This window comes from Heptranchias perlo, chromosome 24, assembly GCF_035084215.1.
Source record: "Heptranchias perlo isolate sHepPer1 chromosome 24, sHepPer1.hap1, whole genome shotgun sequence".
NCBI lineage: Eukaryota > Metazoa > Chordata > Chondrichthyes > Hexanchiformes > Hexanchidae > Heptranchias > Heptranchias perlo.
The window spans coordinates 7140964-7161993 of record NC_090348.1 but is presented as its reverse complement, the minus strand read 5'-3'; the positions used below and the strand labels follow the sequence as shown (position 1 = coordinate 7161993).

The following is a 21030-nucleotide window of genomic DNA, read 5'->3' as shown; positions in this document are numbered from 1 at the left end:
GGATGTAAAAGATCCTATGGCACCATTTGAAAGAAGAGCACGGGAGCTCACCCCGGTGTCGGGGCCAATATTTATCCCTCAACCAACATCACTAAAAACAGATGAACTGGTCGTTACCACATTACTGTGCACAAATTGGCTACTGCGTTTCCTACATTACAACAGTGACTACACTTCAAAAATACTTCATCGGCTGTAAATGCTTTGAGACGTCCTGAGGTTGTGAAAGGTGGTTTATAAATGCAAGATCTTTTCACACATTTGCATTCTGGACTTGAGCACAGTGGGATGTGTTCTTATGGGGAGAGTGCGTGCTGTACATATCGAAGCTCCCATCTGTGTTGATTTCTCAGTTGCATGGTTTGGAGACTCTTAAACATAGTGATGGGATTCTGGTTTACTTTGCATGGTACGTTGAACTATTCTGTGTGGTTTCCTGGCCCCAGAAGAATAGCCAGTATTTGAAGAGCCCTCCCAGCCAATGGGCAACAGCCAGCATGCAAACCTGAATTATCTAAAAGCCTCTAGAATAAGCGACCCCTTTAATGAAACTCGCCATAAGTATGGAAAAGTTTTTTTTTAAATCTGTGTAAAGCCTGGAATCTTTTACCTTAATGTTTGAAATTTTATAATTTTAGCAGTCCAATTTCGCATTGTGAAAAGTGTCTATTTGGAAGTGTGCTCAAAACTTCTTGATGGCTGACTCGACCATTAAATGCACTGACCAGTGTGGTTCCTGGTCTGTCCCCTGTGCACACTGACCTACATTGGCTTCTCGTCTGACAACGCCTCGATTTTAAAATTCTTTGTTTTCAAATCCCTCCATGGCTTCACCCTCTCCCTATCTCCGTAACCTCCTACAACCCTCCGAGATCTCCGTGCTCCTCTGATGCTGGCCTCTTGCGCGTCCCCGATTTTAATCGCTCCACTATTGGTGGCTGTGCCTTCAGCTGCCTGGGCCCTAAGCTCTGGAATTCCCTCCCTATAAATCTCCACATTTGTCCTATTTTAAGACTCTCCTTGAAACCTGCCTCTTTGACCAAGCTTTTGGTCACCTGTCCTTCTCTCTTAGGTGACATGGTGTCAAATTTTGTTTCATAATCGCTCCTGTGAAGCCCCTTGGGACGTTTTACTACGTTAAAGATGTTATATAAATGCAATTTGTTGTTAGATTGCTTGTATGGGGCATTGGGGATGGTGTAATTGGCTCACATACCCCCGGACTGGTGAAGGGACAAACCATATCAGCCAAGATTCCCAGTTACGAAGGCAAAATTGCTCTCCCACCCTCTAACCGCCTGTTGTTTTTAGCTGCAAAGCACATGTGTGAAGTTCAGCTGAGGGTAGGATTGGGCCTTGGGTGGGCAAAACCCTACTGTGGTGAAACCAGCAGCCTATACTCAATCTAGGCTTGCACAAAGCAGGCGGTGGTTACTGGTCTCTGGACCATTACTCCACCACCTTCAGGAAAAGTGAATAGGATAAAAATGGAGAAAATGAGCTAGATTATTGGAATATTAAAATTGGATTATTGAAATTTTGTACTGATGTTTTCTGTATAGGCACCTGCTGGTGAGGAAGTGGCTGGCAGCGATTTGCTTCGACTCAGGTAAGACCTGGTTTCCTACTGATGGGGTTTGACTTTTTTTTTTAAGAATCCACAAATCATATTAAATTTCTACATTACTTTAGCACCCAGAAATAACCATGTAACTGAATCATTTTCCAGTGAAAACCTCAAACACATCCAGTCAAACGCAACTTGTATTGTTACGCTGGAGAGCTCCACGATGTCAGGTAAGCAACTCCAAGCATCTACGGTTGTAAATGCTTTTATGAAATATGTGGTAACCCATTACCTTTTGCATGAGGTTGACTTCTTCTGTGCTTGAAGCAGGATCCAGTGCCTCTGATACTTCCACAAAACAACCTGATGATGGCTTGCAGCTGCAGGAAGCCATAAAAACACTCGACGTAGTTAGCGAAAGCAATGTCAATATGTGTGGCATAATTAAAGATGGCCCCTCAGGTAGGTCGTTCTTAGTTTACATTATTTTAGATATATTGACATGTGTAAGCAGTTAACAGCGTGTATTAATGCCATTCAGGTAAAGAATTCAGGAGAATCTTCTTTACCCATAGAATGGTTAGAATGTGAAACTTGCTAACGCATGAAGTAGTTGAGATGAATAGAATAGATACATTTAAGGGGAGGCTAGATAAACACGAGGGAGAAAGGAATAGAAAAATGTGCAGATAGGGTTAGATGAAGTAGGGTGGGAGGAGGCTTGTTTGGAGCATAAACACTGGTATAGACCAGTTGGGTGGAATGGTCTGTTCTTGTGCTGCAAATTCTGTGTAATTTGATATGGCCTTTTTTTCAGTATATTAAATCTGCAGACTTCAAACTATCAGTCCTTAAATGTCTTTCTACCGTTAAGTCAACTTGAGTAAGATTTTGTATACTTGAAAAAGAAGCCCTTAGCAGTTCGCATGTGCATGCAGGCCTGATTTTTTTAAGAGTTTAAACGTCTCAACAGAGGGTCGTGTTTTAAAAAAAAAGTCCCCCAATTTCTACTGTCATTGTGCCCAATGCCAAGTCAAATATGAATTACGAAAGCTTTGGGTTTGTGTGAAACTGAGGTGAGAGATTCTTGCAGGGTTTCTTTCTGCAACAAAAATGTAATGTTCGCTGAAAGTGATGGTTGTGCAGAATTGACTCAAGTTCTATTTCCACAGATGGCCCACTTCCTACAGCTGCCAGTCAGCTCATCTCTGAGCTTCGTACCTCCAATAAACATCAACCGGATTCAAGCAATAAATTTAAAGTTAACTTGGTATGAAAATACGCATTTAACGAAGGCCACTATTTGTACCTGTGGCGTTCCAAATACTTGGATGTTTTGGAAACCCAATATTTTATAAATGAACCTAATTGTATCCTGCATAAAATGTCACTTATATGGCATGTGGTTGATGACATTGTAAATGGTGGTCTCTCCTCAGGTACTGTCCCCCCTCCCTTTTAAAACAGCCATCGACCAAGGTTGAACCAGACTGGTTGCAACCTCAGCATCCTATTCGACCCTGACCTGGGCTTCTGACCTCCATCACCTATGTCACAAAGATCGCCTACTTCTACCTCCATTACATCGCCCATCTGCGCTCCTGCTTCAGCTCACCTGCTGAAACCCGCAACCATGCCTTTGTCACCTCCAGGCTCAACTATTCCAATCCTCTCCTGACTGGCTTGCCATCCTCTGAAGTCTGGAAACTTCAGCTCATCCAAAAATCTGCCGCCAATCTCTTATCCCATAATAAGGCCTGCTCACCCATCATTCCTATCCTCACTGACCTAGCTTGACTCTAAGTCTACCAACGTCTCAAATTTAAAATTCTCATCCTCGTGTTTAAATCCTTCCGTGGCCTTGCCCCTCCCTATCTGTAACCTCCTCCACCTCTACAACCACCTTCTTACCCCCACCCCCCCGAAACACTCCACTCATCTGACTTCAGCCTCTTGTGCATCAACTCCCCTTTCGCCCCGACACTGGTAGCTGTGCCTTCAGCCGTCTAAGCCCCATGCTCTGGAATTCCCTCCACCTCCCTCTGTTCCTTGGTTTGTTCTTTGAATTGCTCAAACTAAACAGTGCTGAGATTGGCAGAGGTGTTGATGCTGAAATTTAATGCACCTTTCTAACAAATACATTACATTATGGCACATGGCTAAGTTCCCCCCCTCTCTCCTATTCCACTTTCTTCCAGTGTTCTCATGACTGTCTCCACTGAGACTCGTTTACCCTTACAATGGGATGGGATGGACAGACATTTTTTTTAAAATCCTGTCATTGGGTAAACTGCTCCATGATTGTAAACAATAGTATTGGTTTTTTTTTAAAATATATAAATGCTGTGTTTTCACATCCGCATAGTGATCAGCTGAATTACTGGCTGTATACGATACTCTTTAACGGCCTCTTTTCCCTCCTGCTATATTTAGGAAGCGACTAGGGGCTCTGTGGCTGTAGATGAATTTAGCCCAAGTGAATTACAAGTCAGCCGTGGCAGTCCATTTAGTAGTGTTGAAGGTGAGATTTAAAGATGGACCTTCCAGCATTTTCTGTCTTTGCTTCAATGACGACAACTTGCATTTATGTAGAGCCTTTAACGTAGTAAAACCTCCCAAGGCAGTTTTCAGGAGTGTTATCAAACAAAAAATTGGCACCGAGCCACATTAGGAGATATCAGGACAAGTGGCCAAAAGCTTAGCCAAAGAGGTCTTAAAGGAGGAGAGAGAGGTTTATGGAGGGAATTCCAGAGCTTGGGGCCTACACAGCTGAAGGCACGGCCACCAATGGTGGGGCGAAGGAAATCGGGATGCACGAGGCCAGAATTGAAGGAACGCAGAGATTCAGATTTTGTTCATTACCTAGATTAAAGGTTTAACAGTTATTTACAACCTGGCCAGACGATTTGCCACCCCTAGCCTTGGTTAACAATGTCCTCCTAGTTCTTGGGATTCCTCTACTCAAGAACTTTTGGTTAATGGGGACAAAAACAAAAGTTCCATATTTTCTTTCCTGATTTAATTTAACTGCTGGCGAGAAGCAGACTCCACTGGTCGATACCTACAACATGACCATTGTTGTACATCCTAATGTTACTTCAAAGAAGTGGATGAATCACCTCTAAGTAGACCACTTAGTAAGTATTAATCGTCAAGTCCACACAGCTTGACAGAAGCCCTTAATATTTACCCGGCTACAAGAAGACATAGCCGATCTTTTGAGATTTATTTGCCTCATCTGGGATCCTGAACGTAAGTCTCTTGCAACATGGTCTTGGGGCTAAAAGGGTTAAATTATGAGGACAGGTTGCATGGACTAGTTTATATTCCCTTGAGTATGTAAATTAAGGGGTGATCCGATTTGAGGTGTTTAAGATGATTAAAGGATTTGGTGGGGGAGTCCAAAACAAGGGGGCATAACCTTAAAATTAGAGTTGGCTGTTCAGGGGTGATGTCAGGAAACACTTCTTCACACAAAGGTTAGTGGAAATCGGGAACACTCCCTCTCAAAAAGCTGTTATGGCTGGGGGGGGTCAAATTAAAAGTTTCAAGACTGAGATCGATAGATTTTTGTTAGGTATTAAGGGTTACGGAGCAAAAGCTGTTAAATGAAGTTGAGATGCAGATCAACCATAACCTAAGTGAATGGCGGAACAGGCTCAGGGAGCTGGATGACCTCCTCCTGTTCCTATATTCCTCTTAAAGGATTATGTTGAAATTGCCCTCCTGCCCCCACAATGCCCCCTCCCAAATTTGATGACTGCTTATGCAAATATATGTTGAGGTTGAATAAATTGTAATCTGTAAATCTCAATACTGCAAGGGGGGGGGGGGTACATGTGTATCTGTGAACACCCAGTTCTTGCTGAATGGTTACCAGATTGCATTACACTGAGTAAATTCAATAGGGCAGATAGCTGAGACAATGGATCATCCTGAGTTGTAAAGAGAAAGTGATCTACCTGTTAACCTGTGTTTTGAGAATGAGATAATTCTGGAAGTGTCTTTTCTTTCCAAGCCATCCTCTGTTAACCCTACCCCTCTCTCCACCAGTCGGTCAGTTGTGGGTGACCTGGGCTTGATATTGGGGGCCCAAGGAAAGGTTATTCCCACAGTATCTAATTGTTGGGATAGCCTACCTTGATCTGCAAGTCCCTGACATTTCCAACTCTGAATGAGTAGATGCAAGGGTTACGGGAAGTTGTTCACCTGGAGAGAGAGAGAGAGAGAGAGAGAGAGAGACCTTTTTGATCCAGAGTGAATATCAGTGATCTATCTTGCCCTCAACTCTATTTTGGGCCTACTCAGGGATAGTTAACTAAAGGTCTCCTAATTTAGTCACTGCTGAGAGTAATTGTATTTATTGGTCCACTCACCAACCCTAAAATGGGGTGAACTTTTACATGGCAAAGCTTAGTCATAAATGGCTTTTAACTTGGGTAGTTTGGTTTCAGCTGACAGTAATTTATATACTTCAAAAACATCAATTGTCCTTCTCTCAGCAGGAGTTTCTCAGTCACCTGACTCTAAATGTCGAGACCTTTTGAAAAGAACAATCTTACAGAGGTAGGAATTGGTGCAAAATTAATTCACTTTGTTTTCATCCGTGTTGTAATGTTCGTTTTGTTTTCGCAATTCTGGAATATGCAAAACTAAAGTTCATTGTATATTTTCCCCCAGTGCCTCAGCTACTGAACAGGAAGTGGAGGTAGGTTGTCGATGCACAGTCTGTGCATCATTTGTTTTTATGTAAAAATCTCAATAATAGACTGTCAATCACAGATAAGGCCATCTCTGATCACTTCCTTCTTTCTCTCACCCCTCATCAAATCCCTCTTCCCACTTCCTTCTGTGCCCGTCCTTGGGAAAAACTCTCCCCCAAGTCACTTACAACGGCACTTTCAAATTCCCAACTGTCTAGCTTTTGGCCCTCCATTCACCACGACATTTCTACAGCTACTGATCTACTCAATCACACCCTCACCTCCACCTTTGATGCCCTTGTCTCCATTAAACCCATTACTCTCTCTCACCCTGGTCGTTCCCCCGATACAGCCCTCATCTTCGCTCCCTTAAGTCCAAGGGACGCAGACTTGAACGTTTACAGCGGATGACTGGTTTAGCCATTCATCGCCAGAACTGGCTGGACCACATAAAGCACTATCAGGTCCTGCTCTCCTCTGCCAAAACTGCCCACTGTTCCAGGATCATCCTGGAATGCAAAGATAACCCCCAGCTTCTATTCTCCACTATCACTCATCTCCTTAAACCCCTCTCTCCTGTCCCCTCCACCCTCACCTCCAACAAGTGCGAGGAGCTCATGGACTTCATTGTCACTAAGATTGAGACCATCCATTCAGCTGCTTCTGCCGCTTCCCTCCCTTCCCCTAGCCCACCGAGCCAAACTTCCCATAAGGTCCCTGCTCTAGCCCTAAACTCACATCTTTCTCTAGTTTCTCTCCTATCTCCCCTCATGCTCTCTCCGAGCTCATCTTGTCCATGAGACCCACCTCCTGCTCCCTCGATCCTATTCCCACCAAACTGTTGACCACCCAACTTCCCTTCCTGGCCCCCATGTTAGCTGATATTGTTAATGGTTGCCTCTCCTCAGGTACTATCCACCTCTCCTTCGAATCTGCCACCATCACCCTGCCTCCTCAAAAAAAACCCACACGTGTCCCCTCTGTCCTTGCAAACTCCCACACCATCTCCAACCTCCCTTTCCTCTCCCAAGTCCATGAATGTGTTGTCTCCCAAATCTGTGCCCATCTTTCCCGCAACTCCATGTTTGAATCCCTCCAATCGGGTTTCTGCCCTGCCACAGTACTGAAACGACCCTTATCAAAGTCACACATGGCATCCTATGACTGTGGCCATGGTAAACTATCCCTCCTCATCCTTCTCGACCTGTCTGCAGCCTTTGACACAGTTGACCACACCATCCTCCTCCAACGCATCTCCTCCGTCTTTCCAACTGGGTGGGAGTTCCCTCTCCTGGTTCCATTCTTATTTATCCATTCGTAGCCAGAGAATCTCCTGCAATGGCTTCTCTTCCTGCTCCTGCGCCGTTACCTCTGGAGTTCCCCAAGGATCTATCCTTGGTCCCCTCCTATTTCTCATCTACACACTGCGCCTCGGCGACATCATCTGAAAACACGACGTCAGATTCCACATGTACGCTGACGACGCTCGGCTCTACCTCACCACCACCTCTCTCGACCCCTCCACTGCCTCTGCTTTAGTCACCATGCTCCGGCCGTCATGGTGTGTGGGGCAGGTTTGATGGACCAGCTGGTCTTTTCCTGCTGGTCCATTTTGTATGCTTGGATGAAATGCGTCAGCAAGGTCCCAGAAACAGCAATTTGATAATGACCAAATAATCTGTTTCAGTGATATTGGCTGAGAGATAAATGAACAGGGGACAGGGGAGAACTCCCCTGCTCTTCGAAATAGTGCCTTGGGATCTTTTACGTCCACCCCTGAGAGGACAGACGGGGCCTTGGTTTAACATCTCATTCAAAAAGACTTTTTAGTTATAAAAATATTGGAGATGGGATAGAAAAGGCCATTTGATGGACAGTCAAGAATCCAAGATGGTGGGCTGAGAGGATGGGCACATCAGGGGGGTGGTGGGGTGTTGGGGTCAGTTGGAGGTGGGAGGTCATGTGATGAAACTCCCTGGAATACGTCCAGCCAGAGTTAGCAGCCCTAGTGTGTGCATATATGTATGCGTACATAAGTGTGCGGATTTAAAGGACGTGTATTTCAGTTATTTTAATGTTCTGAGTATTTATTTTGAGTTTTTTTTTAAACACAGGCTGAATTTCTCCGCTTCTCGTTAGCTTTCAAGTGCGACATGTTTACTCTCGATAAGAGATTACGGCTGGAGGAACGATCCAGAGATCTCGCTGAAACGAATTTGAAAAAAGAGATTGAGAAATGCCAACAAACTCTGCAGGTTAGCACAGGTCCCATTTGCTGACCCATGTTTGGATTGTTGTTGAACTTCTGTACATTGCTTTAGTGTTCTCTCCGCTTCCCCCACACGCCAAAAGGGAAAAGGTATTTCACACGCTGCTCATTGTGTCCCACTCATACCACATACGTGTCAATCAAATAAACAATGTGGTGGGATGAGTGACCCAGCAGAATTTAGCCATTTCACTGTCTTTCCCAAGTTATAAACCGGTTCCTTTTTTTAGTTGTGTCAACAAGGATGATCAGAGAAATAACTCAAATTCCTGCCATAATCTCTTCTCTGGAATCTCTCTATATATCTCTATCTCTATCTCTATCTCTATCTGGATCGCTTTATCTCTCTCCTATGTGCTGGTACGTACTCCCTTTCTCTCAGTTTTTCTCTCTCTCTGTCTCTGTCTCACTCTCTCTTTTCCCCCCCCCCTTCTCTCACTCGCTCTTCCCCCCCCCCCCCCCCTCTCCCCCCTTCTCTCACTCGCTCTTCCCCCCCCCTCTCCCCCCTTCTCTCACTCGCTCTTCCCCCCCCTCTCCCCCCTTCTCTCACTCGCTCTTCCCCCCCCCTCCCCCCTTCTCTCACTCGCTCTTCCCCCCCCTCTCCCCCCTTCTCTCACTCGCTCTTCCCCCCCCCCCCCCTCTCCCCCCTTCTCTCACTCGCTCTTCCCCCCCCTCTCCCCCCTTCTCTCACTCGCTCTTCCCCCCCCCCTCTCCCCCCTTCTCTCACTCGCTCTTCCCCCCCCCTCTCCCCCCTTCTCTCACTCGCTCTTCCCCCCCCTCTCCCCCCTTCTCTCACTCGCTCTTCCCCCCCCTCCCCCTTCTCTCACTCGCTCTTCCCCCCCCCCTTCTCTCACTCGCTCTTCCCCCCCCCCCTCTCCCCCCTTCTCTCACTCGCTCTTCCCCCCCCCTCTCCCCCCTTCTCTCACTCGCTCTTCCCCCCCCCCTCTCCCCCCTTCTCTCACTCGCTCTTCCCCCCCCTCTCCCCCCTTCTCTCACTCGCTCTTCCCCCCCCTCCCCCTTCTCTCACTCGCTCTTCCCCCCCCCTTCTCTCACTCGCTCTTCCCCCCCTTCTCTCACTCGCTCTTCCCCCCCCTCTCCCCCCTTCTCTCACTCGCTCTTCCCCCCCCTCTCCCCCCTTCTCTCACTCGCTCTTCCCCCCCCTCTCCCCCCTTCTCTCACTCGCTCTTCCCCCCCCTCTCCCCCCTTCTCTCACTCGCTCTTCCCCCCCCTCTCCCCCCTTCTCTCACTCGCTCTTCCCCCCCCTTCTCTCACTCGCTCTTCCCCCCCCTTCTCTCACTCGCTCTTCCCCCCCCCTCCCCCTTCTCTCACTCGCTCTTCCCCCCCCTCTCCCCCCTCTCTCACTCGCTCTTCCCCCCACTCATCGTGCCCTCTCCCATTTATCATTTTCTAAGAAGGCTTTTCTATTCCCTACAGACAATGAGGCCTCTGTGTGAAGAAGAACAACAGTCACTGGAGATCTTCGAGAAACTGGAAAGAAGTCTTGGGATTCTAACACAGACCATAACCAGAGTAGCCAGCCGGGCCGAAATGCTAGGAGCCATTCACCAGGTGAAGAAAGATAACTAGCGCCTGTTAAAATCTTAGTGTCAGTGGTGCAAATATCACAACCGGGGTAAAACACTTGAGATTTCATTTTAGTGCTAGCAAACTAGGAATTCCATGTCCGCTTTGCTCGTCACTAGTAAAGCTGGCAGGACCAGGGCACTAAGATGCTTCAGGAGCATACAACATATCTCCACGTCACACACTGCAGCTGAAGGGCGAGATGTAGTGGGAGGCAACAAGGAGTCTAAAAGTCAGGACGATGGGGGGAGAGAAGGAAGAGAGCACATGGACTACACCAAGGTACTGCAGCAGATTTTAACTCTTCTAACGGAGTTAACCAGAACTATGAGTGCAAACGGTTAGGATATTATGTTGGGGTGGGCGGGGGTTTAATGTCACTTTTGCCTATTCAAGTGAATAAACCTTTATTGGAGGACTGAACCACCTCTATCCTGTTTAATGTAAGAAGTTTCTTCCATTTATTGTTCTAGTAGTTGATTTGAAAAGTGTGCTCTCACTAACAAGAGTGAAATAAACGTCTGTGCACCTCGTCCCTTGTAAAAATTTAGCAAATGGTTGTTATAGTCAGAATGTGTGACTGAAACCGAGCTTCTAACTTTCGTATTTTGGTGAGTTAACCTCCTCGTGAAAGGATTGAAACTGGAGGTATGATAAACATCTCAAATTGGTTATCAAATCCATATCTTCCCCCAAGGGGTTTAAATGACAAACCAATTTGCAACTCTGACTCAGTTTCAATGACCACATGAGTCAGTCGATTCAATTAATGTTTCAAAGTGCGTTACATAAAGACTTAAAGAAAAATGTTAAACCAGAAATGGATTTTGAGTAGAAAGCTGTGATGTGGAGCAGCACTGGCACAGGCACGATGTTGGTAGACGTATGCCATGATGTACCGTTTTATATCACAGGGGCTATAGTGGCAGGTGTTTCTAGCCTAACACCCTGGCACCAGCCACAGGCCCTCATCCAAAGGCAGTTTGCACTCACCTCCAGCAATCCCACCAGAGTAGTCCATATCACCCCACATGTCAGCAAACCCACGGACTGCACGTGATATTGAGCACCACAAGATCTGTACCAGGGGCTGGTTGTTCCTGATTGATTTTTTGCCAGCATTCTGTAGGTGACATCGACAGCTCATTTCAAGAGCTGCAGTTGAGCAATCTACACTAGCAGATTATCATAGTATCAAACAAACATACAAATTAAGTGCAGGAGTAGGCCATTCGGCCCCTCGAGCCTGCTCTGCCATTTGATAAGATCACGGCAGATCTGATTGTGACCTCAACCCTACTTTCCCATCTACCTACTATAACCTTTGACTGTCTTGTTAATCAGGAATCTATCTAACTCGGCCTTAAAATATTCAATGTCGGAGCACAGGAGGAGGCCATTTGGCCCTTCATTCCTGTGCCGGCTCTTTGAAAGAACTATCCGACTAGTCCTGTTCCCCTGTTCTTTCCCCATAACCCTGTAAACTTCTTTCCTTCAAGTATTTATCCAATGCCCTTTTTAAAAGTTACTATTGAATCTGCTTCTACCGCCCTTTCAGGCAGTGCATTCCAGATCATAACAACTCGCTGTGTTTTTAAAAAAAAAAAGTTTCCTCATGTCGCCTCTGGCTCTTTTTTGCCGATCACCTTAAATCTGTGTCCTCTGGTTACTGACCCTTCTGCCACTGTCCCTTTTAATCCCATGGGCTTATTATGTGGTACTTTATCAAATGCCTTTTGAAAGTTCGTATACACATCAACCGCACTACCCTCATCAACCCTCTCCATTACTTCATCAAAGAACTGTCAAGTTAATCAAACACGAATTTCTTTTAATAAATCCGTATTGACTTTAATCTATTAGCCTATATTTTTCCAAATGCCAATTAATTTTGTCCCAGATTATTGTCACTGACGTTGGGCTGCCTGGCCTGTAATTGCCGGGTTTATCCCCCTCCCCTTTTTTGAACGGGGTATAACATTAGCAATCCTCCAGTTTTCTGGCGCCATCCCCATATCTAAGGACGATTGGAAGATTGTGGCCAGAGCCTCCGCAATTTCCACCCTTACTTCCCTCAGTAACCTAGGATGCATCCCATCCGGACCGGGTGACTTTTCTACTTTGAGTACTGCCAATCTTTTAAGTATCTCCTCTTCATCTATTTTTATCCTATCCAATATCACTAATATCTCCTCCTTTACTGCTACATTGGCAGCATCCTCTTCTCTAGTGAAGACTGATGCAAAGTATTCATTTAGTACCTCAGCCATGCCCTCTGCCTCCACAAGATCATCTCCTTCTTTGTCCCTAATCGGCCCCACCCTTCCTTTGACTACCCTTTTACTATTTATATGTTTATAAAAGACTTTTGGATTCCCTTTTATGTTAGCTGCTAATCTATTCTCATACTCTGTCTTTGCCCCTCTTATTCCCTTTTTTAGATCTCCTCAGTACTTTCTGTATTCAGCCTGGTTTTCTACTGTATTATGAATTATACATTTGTCATAAGCCTCCTTTTTCTGTTTCATTTTAATCTCTATATCTTTAGTCATCCAGAGAGCTCTAGCTTTGGATGCTGTTCCTTTCCCCCTCGAAGGAATGTGTCTACTCTGTACCTGAATCATCTCCTCCTGGAAGGCCTCCCATTGTTCAGTTACTGTTTTGCCACCAATTTTTGATTCCAATCCAACTGGACATGATCCCTCTTTAACTCACTGAAATTAGCATTTTCACATTTGATTGTTCTTGGTCCTTTTCCATAACTATTTTAAACCTAATATTATCACTATTCCCCAAATACTACCCACTGAAATATGCTCCACCCACCCCGCTTCATTCCTTATTGAGGACTATATAAAAGAAAAGGCATGCGTTTATATATCTAGAATGGAGAATGCCTCTCCCAACTGAGGATTAATACATAATATTAGTGCACACGGCTACTGCAGAAGTAGTGAAGCCATAATCCGGTGATGGGGGCAGTGGGTAAACTGAGCAACTAGTGTACCAAATATTTCCTTAGGCCGCTTGGACCAAATGACGGCCTCCTCCTAGGCTGAAATTTCTCTGATTAAAGTCAGGATTGTGCAGTTTTTAAATTCTATATTGAGCAGCCAATGCACTGAAAGCTGGTACTTTTGCTCAATAGGAGACCCGGGTCAGTAAGGCTGTTGAAGTTATGATCCAGTACGTTGAAAACTTGAAACGAATGTATGCAAAAGAGCACACAGAACTGGAAGAAATGAAGCAGCTTCTTCTGAAGAATGAAAAAGTCACTAGTTCATTTGGAGAAAACAGAGGTAATTGTTGCCGATTTCTTTGAAAGTACTAGACTAGTTATTTCCAGTCCCTGTTAGTCTAATGACTTGGAGCCGCCCTCACTTGTCATCAAGTCCCAGTAGGCAACCGCATGATGTTGCTCAACCATATAAGGAAGATCCCAGGTTCAATCCCTGGTCTGGGTGGGGCAGTGGTGGGGAATGTCGTTTGACTGTTCCTGGGCTAGAAGTGGAGAAAAAATGTATACGATTCTCACTCTGCTCTCGCTGTTAACCATCCAGCCATCAGCTGGAAGCGCATACCTGAAGGGATCAGGCTCCCTTCCTCCCATGGTCAAATAGCCTGCCAATGCACACATTCCAAGCTTGCACATGAGGGATGGTCACGAGCATATTGGCAGTCATTTCCTGTGGAACTGTACCCTTGCATAAGTCACTGCCTTCATTGGTGGAGAATAGAATATTGGGGAGGGGGAGGGTTATGCAGAACAATCGACAGCAAAATTTGTAGAGTTTTGACTTTCTCTTGCTAAACTTCTTTGGTACATTCGCCATTTTTATAGCGCAAGGGTATGGTGGATGATTGTTCTGCCAGCAATGGTGGACCAAAAAGGGGAGGGAGAAAGGCGCAGTTGGAAGATAAGAGGCTAGAGAGCAGAGTAAGGCCATGGGAGGGGGTTGACGTTTGATAATCTGGGGTATCTAGGAGCAAATGACGGTCAACAAGGAGAGAGGTGATATGTGAGCAGAGCTTTGTGTGGGATAGAATGCTGTGCTGTGGAAGGTCAGCCTTGAGATGACATGTGAGGATGAGGATTTTAGCAGCAATGGGGATGCCCTGGCAGGCAGGCAGTATTCCGGAAGTTGTTTTGGTGAAGAACCAGATGTGGGGTTTGAAGCTCAGGCCAGTGTTGTTTAGGGCACTAAGATTGTACATTTTCAGATTCTGTCTGAATGTACATCCAGAGAGGAAGAGGACATGCTTAAAGTGAAAATTTTCTAGCAGAAGCCAAACGGGGTGACTCACCTAGTCAACGAGCTGAAGAAAGTTTTAGGTTCATCCAGAACGAAGAACAAGAAAAGATCAGCTAATATGTTGAGCTTGTCCCTATGGTCATCATGCAATCTATGTGCACCATGATCCCCACCTCTTCGCTTTCCTCTTTCCCCCCCCCCCCCCCCCCCCCCCGCCCCGGACCCCCCTCAATCTCCTGGGAGATGCCAAAGAAGGGAGGAAAAAACTAGGTCAATTTAGGGAAAAAAACACTCTGGAAAATTCCCTTCGACCATCCCTCAATATCCCACCTACCTTCTATGTGTGTTTATGTTGGCCACACTCAATCTCATCCAGCTCACTTTTAAATGTTTGCCGTGAATCTGCATTCACTGCATGAGCCAGAAACTTGCCCCGTAAGTTAATGACACTCTGTGAAAAGAAATACGGCCAGATATCAAACCTAGTTCTGTGCTTGCGTAACTTATTCTCCGGTCCCCTCGTCTTCCTTAACCTATCCACGTGGACTGTATCTAATCCTTTTATTATTTTAAAGACCCCGGTCAAATCTCAGTCTACAGGGTAGAGTAAAATGCTGCAACTCTCCAAGCCTACCCCGATAACTAAGGGCCTCTAAACTAGGCACCAATCTAGTAGCCTTTCTCTGAACCTTTTCCAGGGCCTTTATCACTTACCAAAACTGGACACAGTATTCGAAATGAGGCCTAACTAGGGCCTTGTACAAGGAAACTATTGTTTTTTGTTTATTTTGTATTAATTGTCCTGGCAATACATGCTAGCACACTTATTTGCTTTTACAATAGCCTGGTGACATTGACTGACTGTGGACCTTCAGAGATTCATGCACATTAACACCCATATCTTTCTCCTGCTCAACAGCCTTGAATGTGCAGCCCTGCATAGTGTGTACAAGTGTGTACACGCGTGTGTGGTGTTGGCTGTACCCATGGGCATAACACTACCTTTATTTATATTAAATGTCATCTACCAGATTTGGGTCCACTCCCCCATGACCTCTGGATCTGCCTGTAATCTATTTTTCCTTCTAAGGTCCTAAAACCCACACATACCTTTTGTATCGTCTGTGGACAGTTCTCACCTTCATCCAGATCGTTGATGAAGATGTTGAAGGCTAATGCTCCTAATACTGATTCCTACAGGACTCCATTAGTAATCTGTCCCCACACAGAAGCACTACCATTAGTAACAACCTTCTGCCTACGGAAATGCAGCCAATTCCTTATCCAACCCAAAATCTGCCCCTGAATCCCACAGGGCTCAATCTTATTAAGTAGCCTATCATTAACAGTAATACATCAGGCACCTCATCAAAGGCTTTTTGATGATGAAGACACACCATGATGACTGAGGTAATTACATCCACAAACTAGTGACTGCCTCAACAAATCCAATCGGGTTGGTGAGACATGACCTTTTTTTCCCCCAGAAAACCATGTTGAGATTCTCTAATTGCCCCTTCTGTCGGGTTGGTCATACAGAGTACCTTCATTCATAGAAGTTTACAACATGGAAACAGGCCCTTCGGCCCAACATGTCCATGTCGCCCAGTTTATACCACTAAGCTAGTCCCAATTGCCTGCACTTGGCCCATATCCCTCTATACCCATCTTACCCATGTAACTGTCCAAATGCTTTTTAAAAGACAAAATTGTACCCGCCTCTACTACTGCCTCTGGCAGCTCGTTCCAGACACTCACCACCCTTTGAGTGAAAAAATTGCCCCTCTGGACCCTTTTGTATCTCTCCCCTCTCACCTTAAATCTATGTCCCCTCGTTATAGACTCCCCTACCTTTGGGAAAAGATGTTGACTATCTACCTTATCTATGCCCCTCATTATTTTATAGACTTGGATAAGATCACCCCTCAACTTCCTACTCTCCAGGGAAAAAAGTCTCAGTCTATCCAACCTCTCCCTATAAGTCAAACCATCAAGTCCCGGCAGCATCCTAGTAAATCTTTTCTGCACTCTTTCTAGTTTAATAATATCCTTTCTATAATAGGGTGACCAGAACTGTACACAGTATTCCAAGTGTGGCCTAACTAATGTCTTGTACAACTTCAACAAGACATCCCAACTCCTGTATTCAATGTTCTGACCAATGAAACCAAGCAAGCTGAATGCCTTCTTCACCACCCTATCCACCTGTGACTCCACTTTCAAGGAGCTATGAACCTGTACTCCTAGATCTTTGTTCTATAACTCTCCCCAACGCCCTACCATTAATGGAGTAGGTCCTGGCCCGATTCGATCTCCCAAAATGCATCACCTCACATTTATCTAAATTAAACTCCATCTGCCATTCATCAGCCCACTGGCCCAATTTATCAAGATCCCGTTGCAATCCGAGATAACCTTCTTCACTGTCCACAATGCCACCAATCTTGGTGTCATCTGCAAACTTACTAACCATGTCTCCTAAATTCTCATCCAAATCATTAATATAAATAACAAATAACAGCGGACCCAGCACCGATCCCTGAGGCACACCGCTGGTCACAGGCCTCCAATTTGAAAAACAACCCTCTACACCCACCCTCTGTCTTCTGTCGTCAAGCCAATGTTGTATCCAATTGGCTACCTCACCTTGGATCCCGTGAGATTTAACCTTATGTAACAACCTACCATGCGGTAGGTCCCTTCTAGCAACTTATCCAAAGCTGAAGTCAAACTAATTTCCCTGTGCTGACTTGTTGCCCTTTTTGAGCCACATGGACCCCTCTCCAGTCCATGGGGACAATTCCAGACCCCAGTGAGCTGTTAAATATATGAACAAGGGGCTCAGAGAATAGCCCCCTCTCCCTTTCTACTCTCTCAGGTAAATGCAGTGATGACCAGCAGCCAGAACTATTATCCGTGTCCGCTTTGACTCTTTTTAACCTTAGCATCCGCCCGATGTATTACTGCTAACTCTGTATCATCATCTGCAGTGAAGACTGATGCAAAGTAACCATTTAATACCTCTGCCATACTTTGGGACTCAATCTGGATCTGCTCTGTGGAATCCTTCAATGGCCCTGTACAGTCCTTAATGGCCCACTGACTCATAACATAGAAGATCTTTCTATTACCAGCATAGTTATCCAATATCACCATCTCCAAAGTTCTTCAGACTGATCGATACCTATTCCTGTTTTCCTCAGAACTATTTCTGCTTAAGTCTGATTTGTCTTTGAACATGACCCATTAGTCAAATTGACCTTATTTTACCATGTGTCCTTTTTTAACTTTAGGGAACTACATGGCGTCCCTTTGTATAAGGGTAGTCCTGAAGGCATTCCATTTTTCTTCCATGTTGCTAATTTCCCCCCTAGTAGGATGACCTAATCAATCTGGTTCAAGTCATTTGCCATCTTTGCCAAGCTAGCCCTCTCAAAACCTGGCACTAGCATTAGATATTCAATAGCTTTGCTTTAATCTATTGATAAGGAATAGAAGGAGCTAGGAATGGAGGCTTGGAGCATGCCATAGGTCACGGTGTGCACAGCAGGAGGGACCTTCGCAGGAAATGTACCGATTCCGTTGGGAGAGGTGGGAATAGGACCAGGAGAGGGTGGCGCTTTGGTGGCGGACCACGGAGAGAAGTGCGAGAGGAGGGTGGAGTGGTCATTGGTGTCTGAGGGTATTGAGGTATAGCACATCGTGGTTGTAGTCACATGGGATATTGTCCATGACTTTGAGCAGGGCAGCCTTGGTGCTGTAGCTGGGAATGAATCCAGACTATACAGCCTCAAACAGGCAGCGGTAAGAACCAAGTTGAGTGGCGACGTGTTTGTGGACAACAGCTAGAAAGTGTAGTTTGGGCAGTGCTACAAGAGGACAAATAGTTTAAGAGGCATTACAGAACAGTTTTGAAATTTGGGGGGGAAAAGAGAGAAAAGATGCTTGAGGATAGTGAAATGTTAAGTTTGACTCTTACTGGTGACAATAAGCCAAGGATTGTCACCAGTAAGAGTCCTTAATTAGGATCAGGAACTGAGAGGGGATCAAGGGAGCAGATGGTAGGTCTTCGAGGAAGTTGGTGGTGGATCTGAGAGGAAACTGATCCTGATGATGGCTGGGGAGCCCAGCAATATCAGTGAGGTGATGTTGGACAAGGTAGAAGCATCCAAGTGGATAGCTTCCATTTGGTGAAGGTGGTATTGAGCTCCCCACGTTGGATTTTGAGAGGATGGTATACACCTCTGGTTCAGTTTGCTCGGTGAAAAATAGAAATTTGGTTTTCATCTCAGTCAATTCAGGTTCAAAAGCACAAGTGTACAAATTAATTATGGTTGTATGTATTTTTTTCAAAATAGGAGAAAATATTGAGTTCCCAGACCAATAGAATTTGGTTTGAAGTGGTTTGCTTGTAAATGGAACGAGCAAATCACAGAAATGCATTTATTTGAGTTGTAGGATTGAACCACTGAGTGAATGATTTGCTGACTAGCAGATAATTTTGGAGAGGTTTTTTTAAAAATTTATTCTCTAGATGTGGGCATCACTGGCAAGGCTGGCATTTATCGCCTGTCCCTCATTGCCATGAGAAGGTGGTGGTGGGCCTTCGTGAATCGCTGCTGTCCGTGTGGTGAAGGTGCTCCCACAGTGCTGTTTGGGGTTGGGAGTTCCAGGATTTTGACCCAGCGATGATGAAGGAACGGCTGATTTATATGTCCAAGTTGAGATGGTGTGTGACTTGAAGGGGAACTTGGAGGTGATTGTGTTCCCATGCATATGGATGTCTGTTTTATAATACTGAGGAAAATTGAGAAGTGTACACAGTAAATGGACATCTGTTGATTCTGCAATTATTTTCTTTGCAGAGTAGGACAGTCTTGTATGTTAGAGTAACCCTTCATTCTAGCTACTTCACAGCTGCCTTGTGAGAATTGATGTAAACCACATGTGATTAGAGATTAGATCAAAACTTCAGTTTCTGGAACTCAAGCTTTGCTGTAATAATGCCAATATAAATTACAGTAATCCAGTGCTAGGCGCAATGTTTGGATTTCACATGTAATCAGAGGTTTGTCATTTTAATAAATCTTAAATTTACATTTGTTGAGTTACAGTATCATTCATTTTCAGATGAACTGCGAAGTAAAAAGTTCCCCACGTCACAGACTTATGGCAAAGTAAGTATCCAAATATCAGCTCAAACACTATTGCCCAAAACACAGCTGTACCGTACATGAAGATTCAGACCTGTATAAGGCCACGGATACAACAGGGCCGATTTTGCAAATGCGTGTGACCATCTAGAAGCCTTGACTGCTGGTTGTATCATAGAATTGTACAGCACAGTAGGAGGCCATTCGGCCCATCATTCCTGAGCCGGCTCTTTGAACGATCTATCCAATCAGTCCCGCTCCCCCACTCTTTTTCCATAGCCCTGCATCTGTTGTAATTGATGGGCAGAAGATGATGGCCAACACGCCTGCTATGTCCAGATCTACACGGCCCATCTGTCATGCCCGTTTGGAAAATATTGACACTAATTGTTTCTATACAGGAAAATGGCAAAGTCTGGGGATTCTTTTGGGGCATAACTCATCAGAAAAGTTGATGAATGATTCTACCCTTTGTGTGGGTACAAATGACTTTTAACTATGTAGTTAAAAGTTATTGGGGTTGGGGGGAGGCTCCAATCGCCCACTGTAACTAAGAGGAGCTACAGAGACCCCGGGGGGAGAAACAGCATAAATGCTCGTAAAGAATGAACTTTCATTTATCTAGCGCCTTTCACGACCTCAGGACATTCCAGAGCGCTTCACAGCCAATGAAATACTTTTGAAGCGTAGTCACTTGTAACGTAGAGAAACGTTTACTCCGTTCTTCCTGCGTTTACAGGCTCTGTGCTAAAGTTACGATGGGTGATCAGGAGAATCCCACTGAAATTCACTCCCATTGGAACTCCGTATCCTACCTCTCCCTGCAGATTTCGATTGCACAAATTGTAAAGTCTATAAAATCTCAGACGCTTTTCCAAATTGGTTTATGGAAGTTGTGAAGTGACAATCTTTCCTGAAACTTATTTTTTTCTTTTTCAGTCGCTTCTTTTAACTTCATTTTGCTACCCAGTCTCTCAATGTTCTTGGTTTTCTGTTGTCTTGACTCCTAATTTAGTTTGAGTATTGAAGGGAAGTGGTGGTTAAGAACCTGTGTCGTGTAGTCGTGATCTAGTGGCCCAGAGAGTAACCTGATTAGGTGTTGAGATTCTAAAATGCATTATTTGTAGGATTAGGTCAATCACTGCTCGCGATTTTGTTATACCATGTCCAATAGACTTCAGTACATCATCCAGGCTGAGGTGCCATCTTTCAGGTGATTCATTAAACTAAGGCTGCCTGTTCAGATGGATGTAGAGGGTCCTATGCCACGATTCAAAGAGCAGTGGAGTTCTCCCAATGCCCAGGCCAACATTTACCCCTCAGTCAACACCGCTAAAATCGCCCTCTCTCCATGTCGCTCGCCCTCCCTCCATCCTTCACCCCCTTGCCCCTCCTACCCCACCCTCTTCTCCAAAAATCCTCTTGTCCAGAAGCTGATGGTTGTCCTTATAGATGGAGAGTTAGCACATATAACTCTTCCAGCCTCTAGAAATGAATATTT

The 21030-nt window shown here is 45.1% G+C and overlaps 1 protein-coding gene across 6 annotated transcripts in view; it reads left to right on the top strand.

Annotated features, from left to right (window-relative positions):
- Positions 1–21030, top strand: part of lrmp (lymphoid-restricted membrane protein) — a 140131-nt gene that overhangs the window by 107008 nt on the left and 12093 nt on the right. For 4 of the 6 annotated variants that reach the window (XM_068004689.1, XM_068004687.1, XM_068004688.1 and 1 more), the window contains 11 exons: positions 1563–1609; positions 1730–1797; positions 1895–2029; positions 2740–2837; positions 4001–4088; positions 6070–6133; positions 6248–6275; positions 8385–8525; positions 9974–10108; positions 13272–13422; positions 19507–19553. In XM_068004689.1, coding sequence (XP_067860790.1) covers positions 1563–1609; positions 1730–1797; positions 1895–2029; positions 2740–2837; positions 4001–4088; positions 6070–6133; positions 6248–6275; positions 8385–8525; positions 9974–10108; positions 13272–13422; positions 19507–19553 — 1002 coding nt within the window. The remainder of the gene's footprint in view (positions 1–1562; positions 1610–1729; positions 1798–1894; positions 2030–2739; positions 2838–4000; positions 4089–6069; positions 6134–6247; positions 6276–8384; positions 8526–9973; positions 10109–13271; positions 13423–19506; positions 19554–21030) is intronic. The other 2 variants (XM_068004685.1, XM_068004684.1) reach the window with 2 other exon arrangements.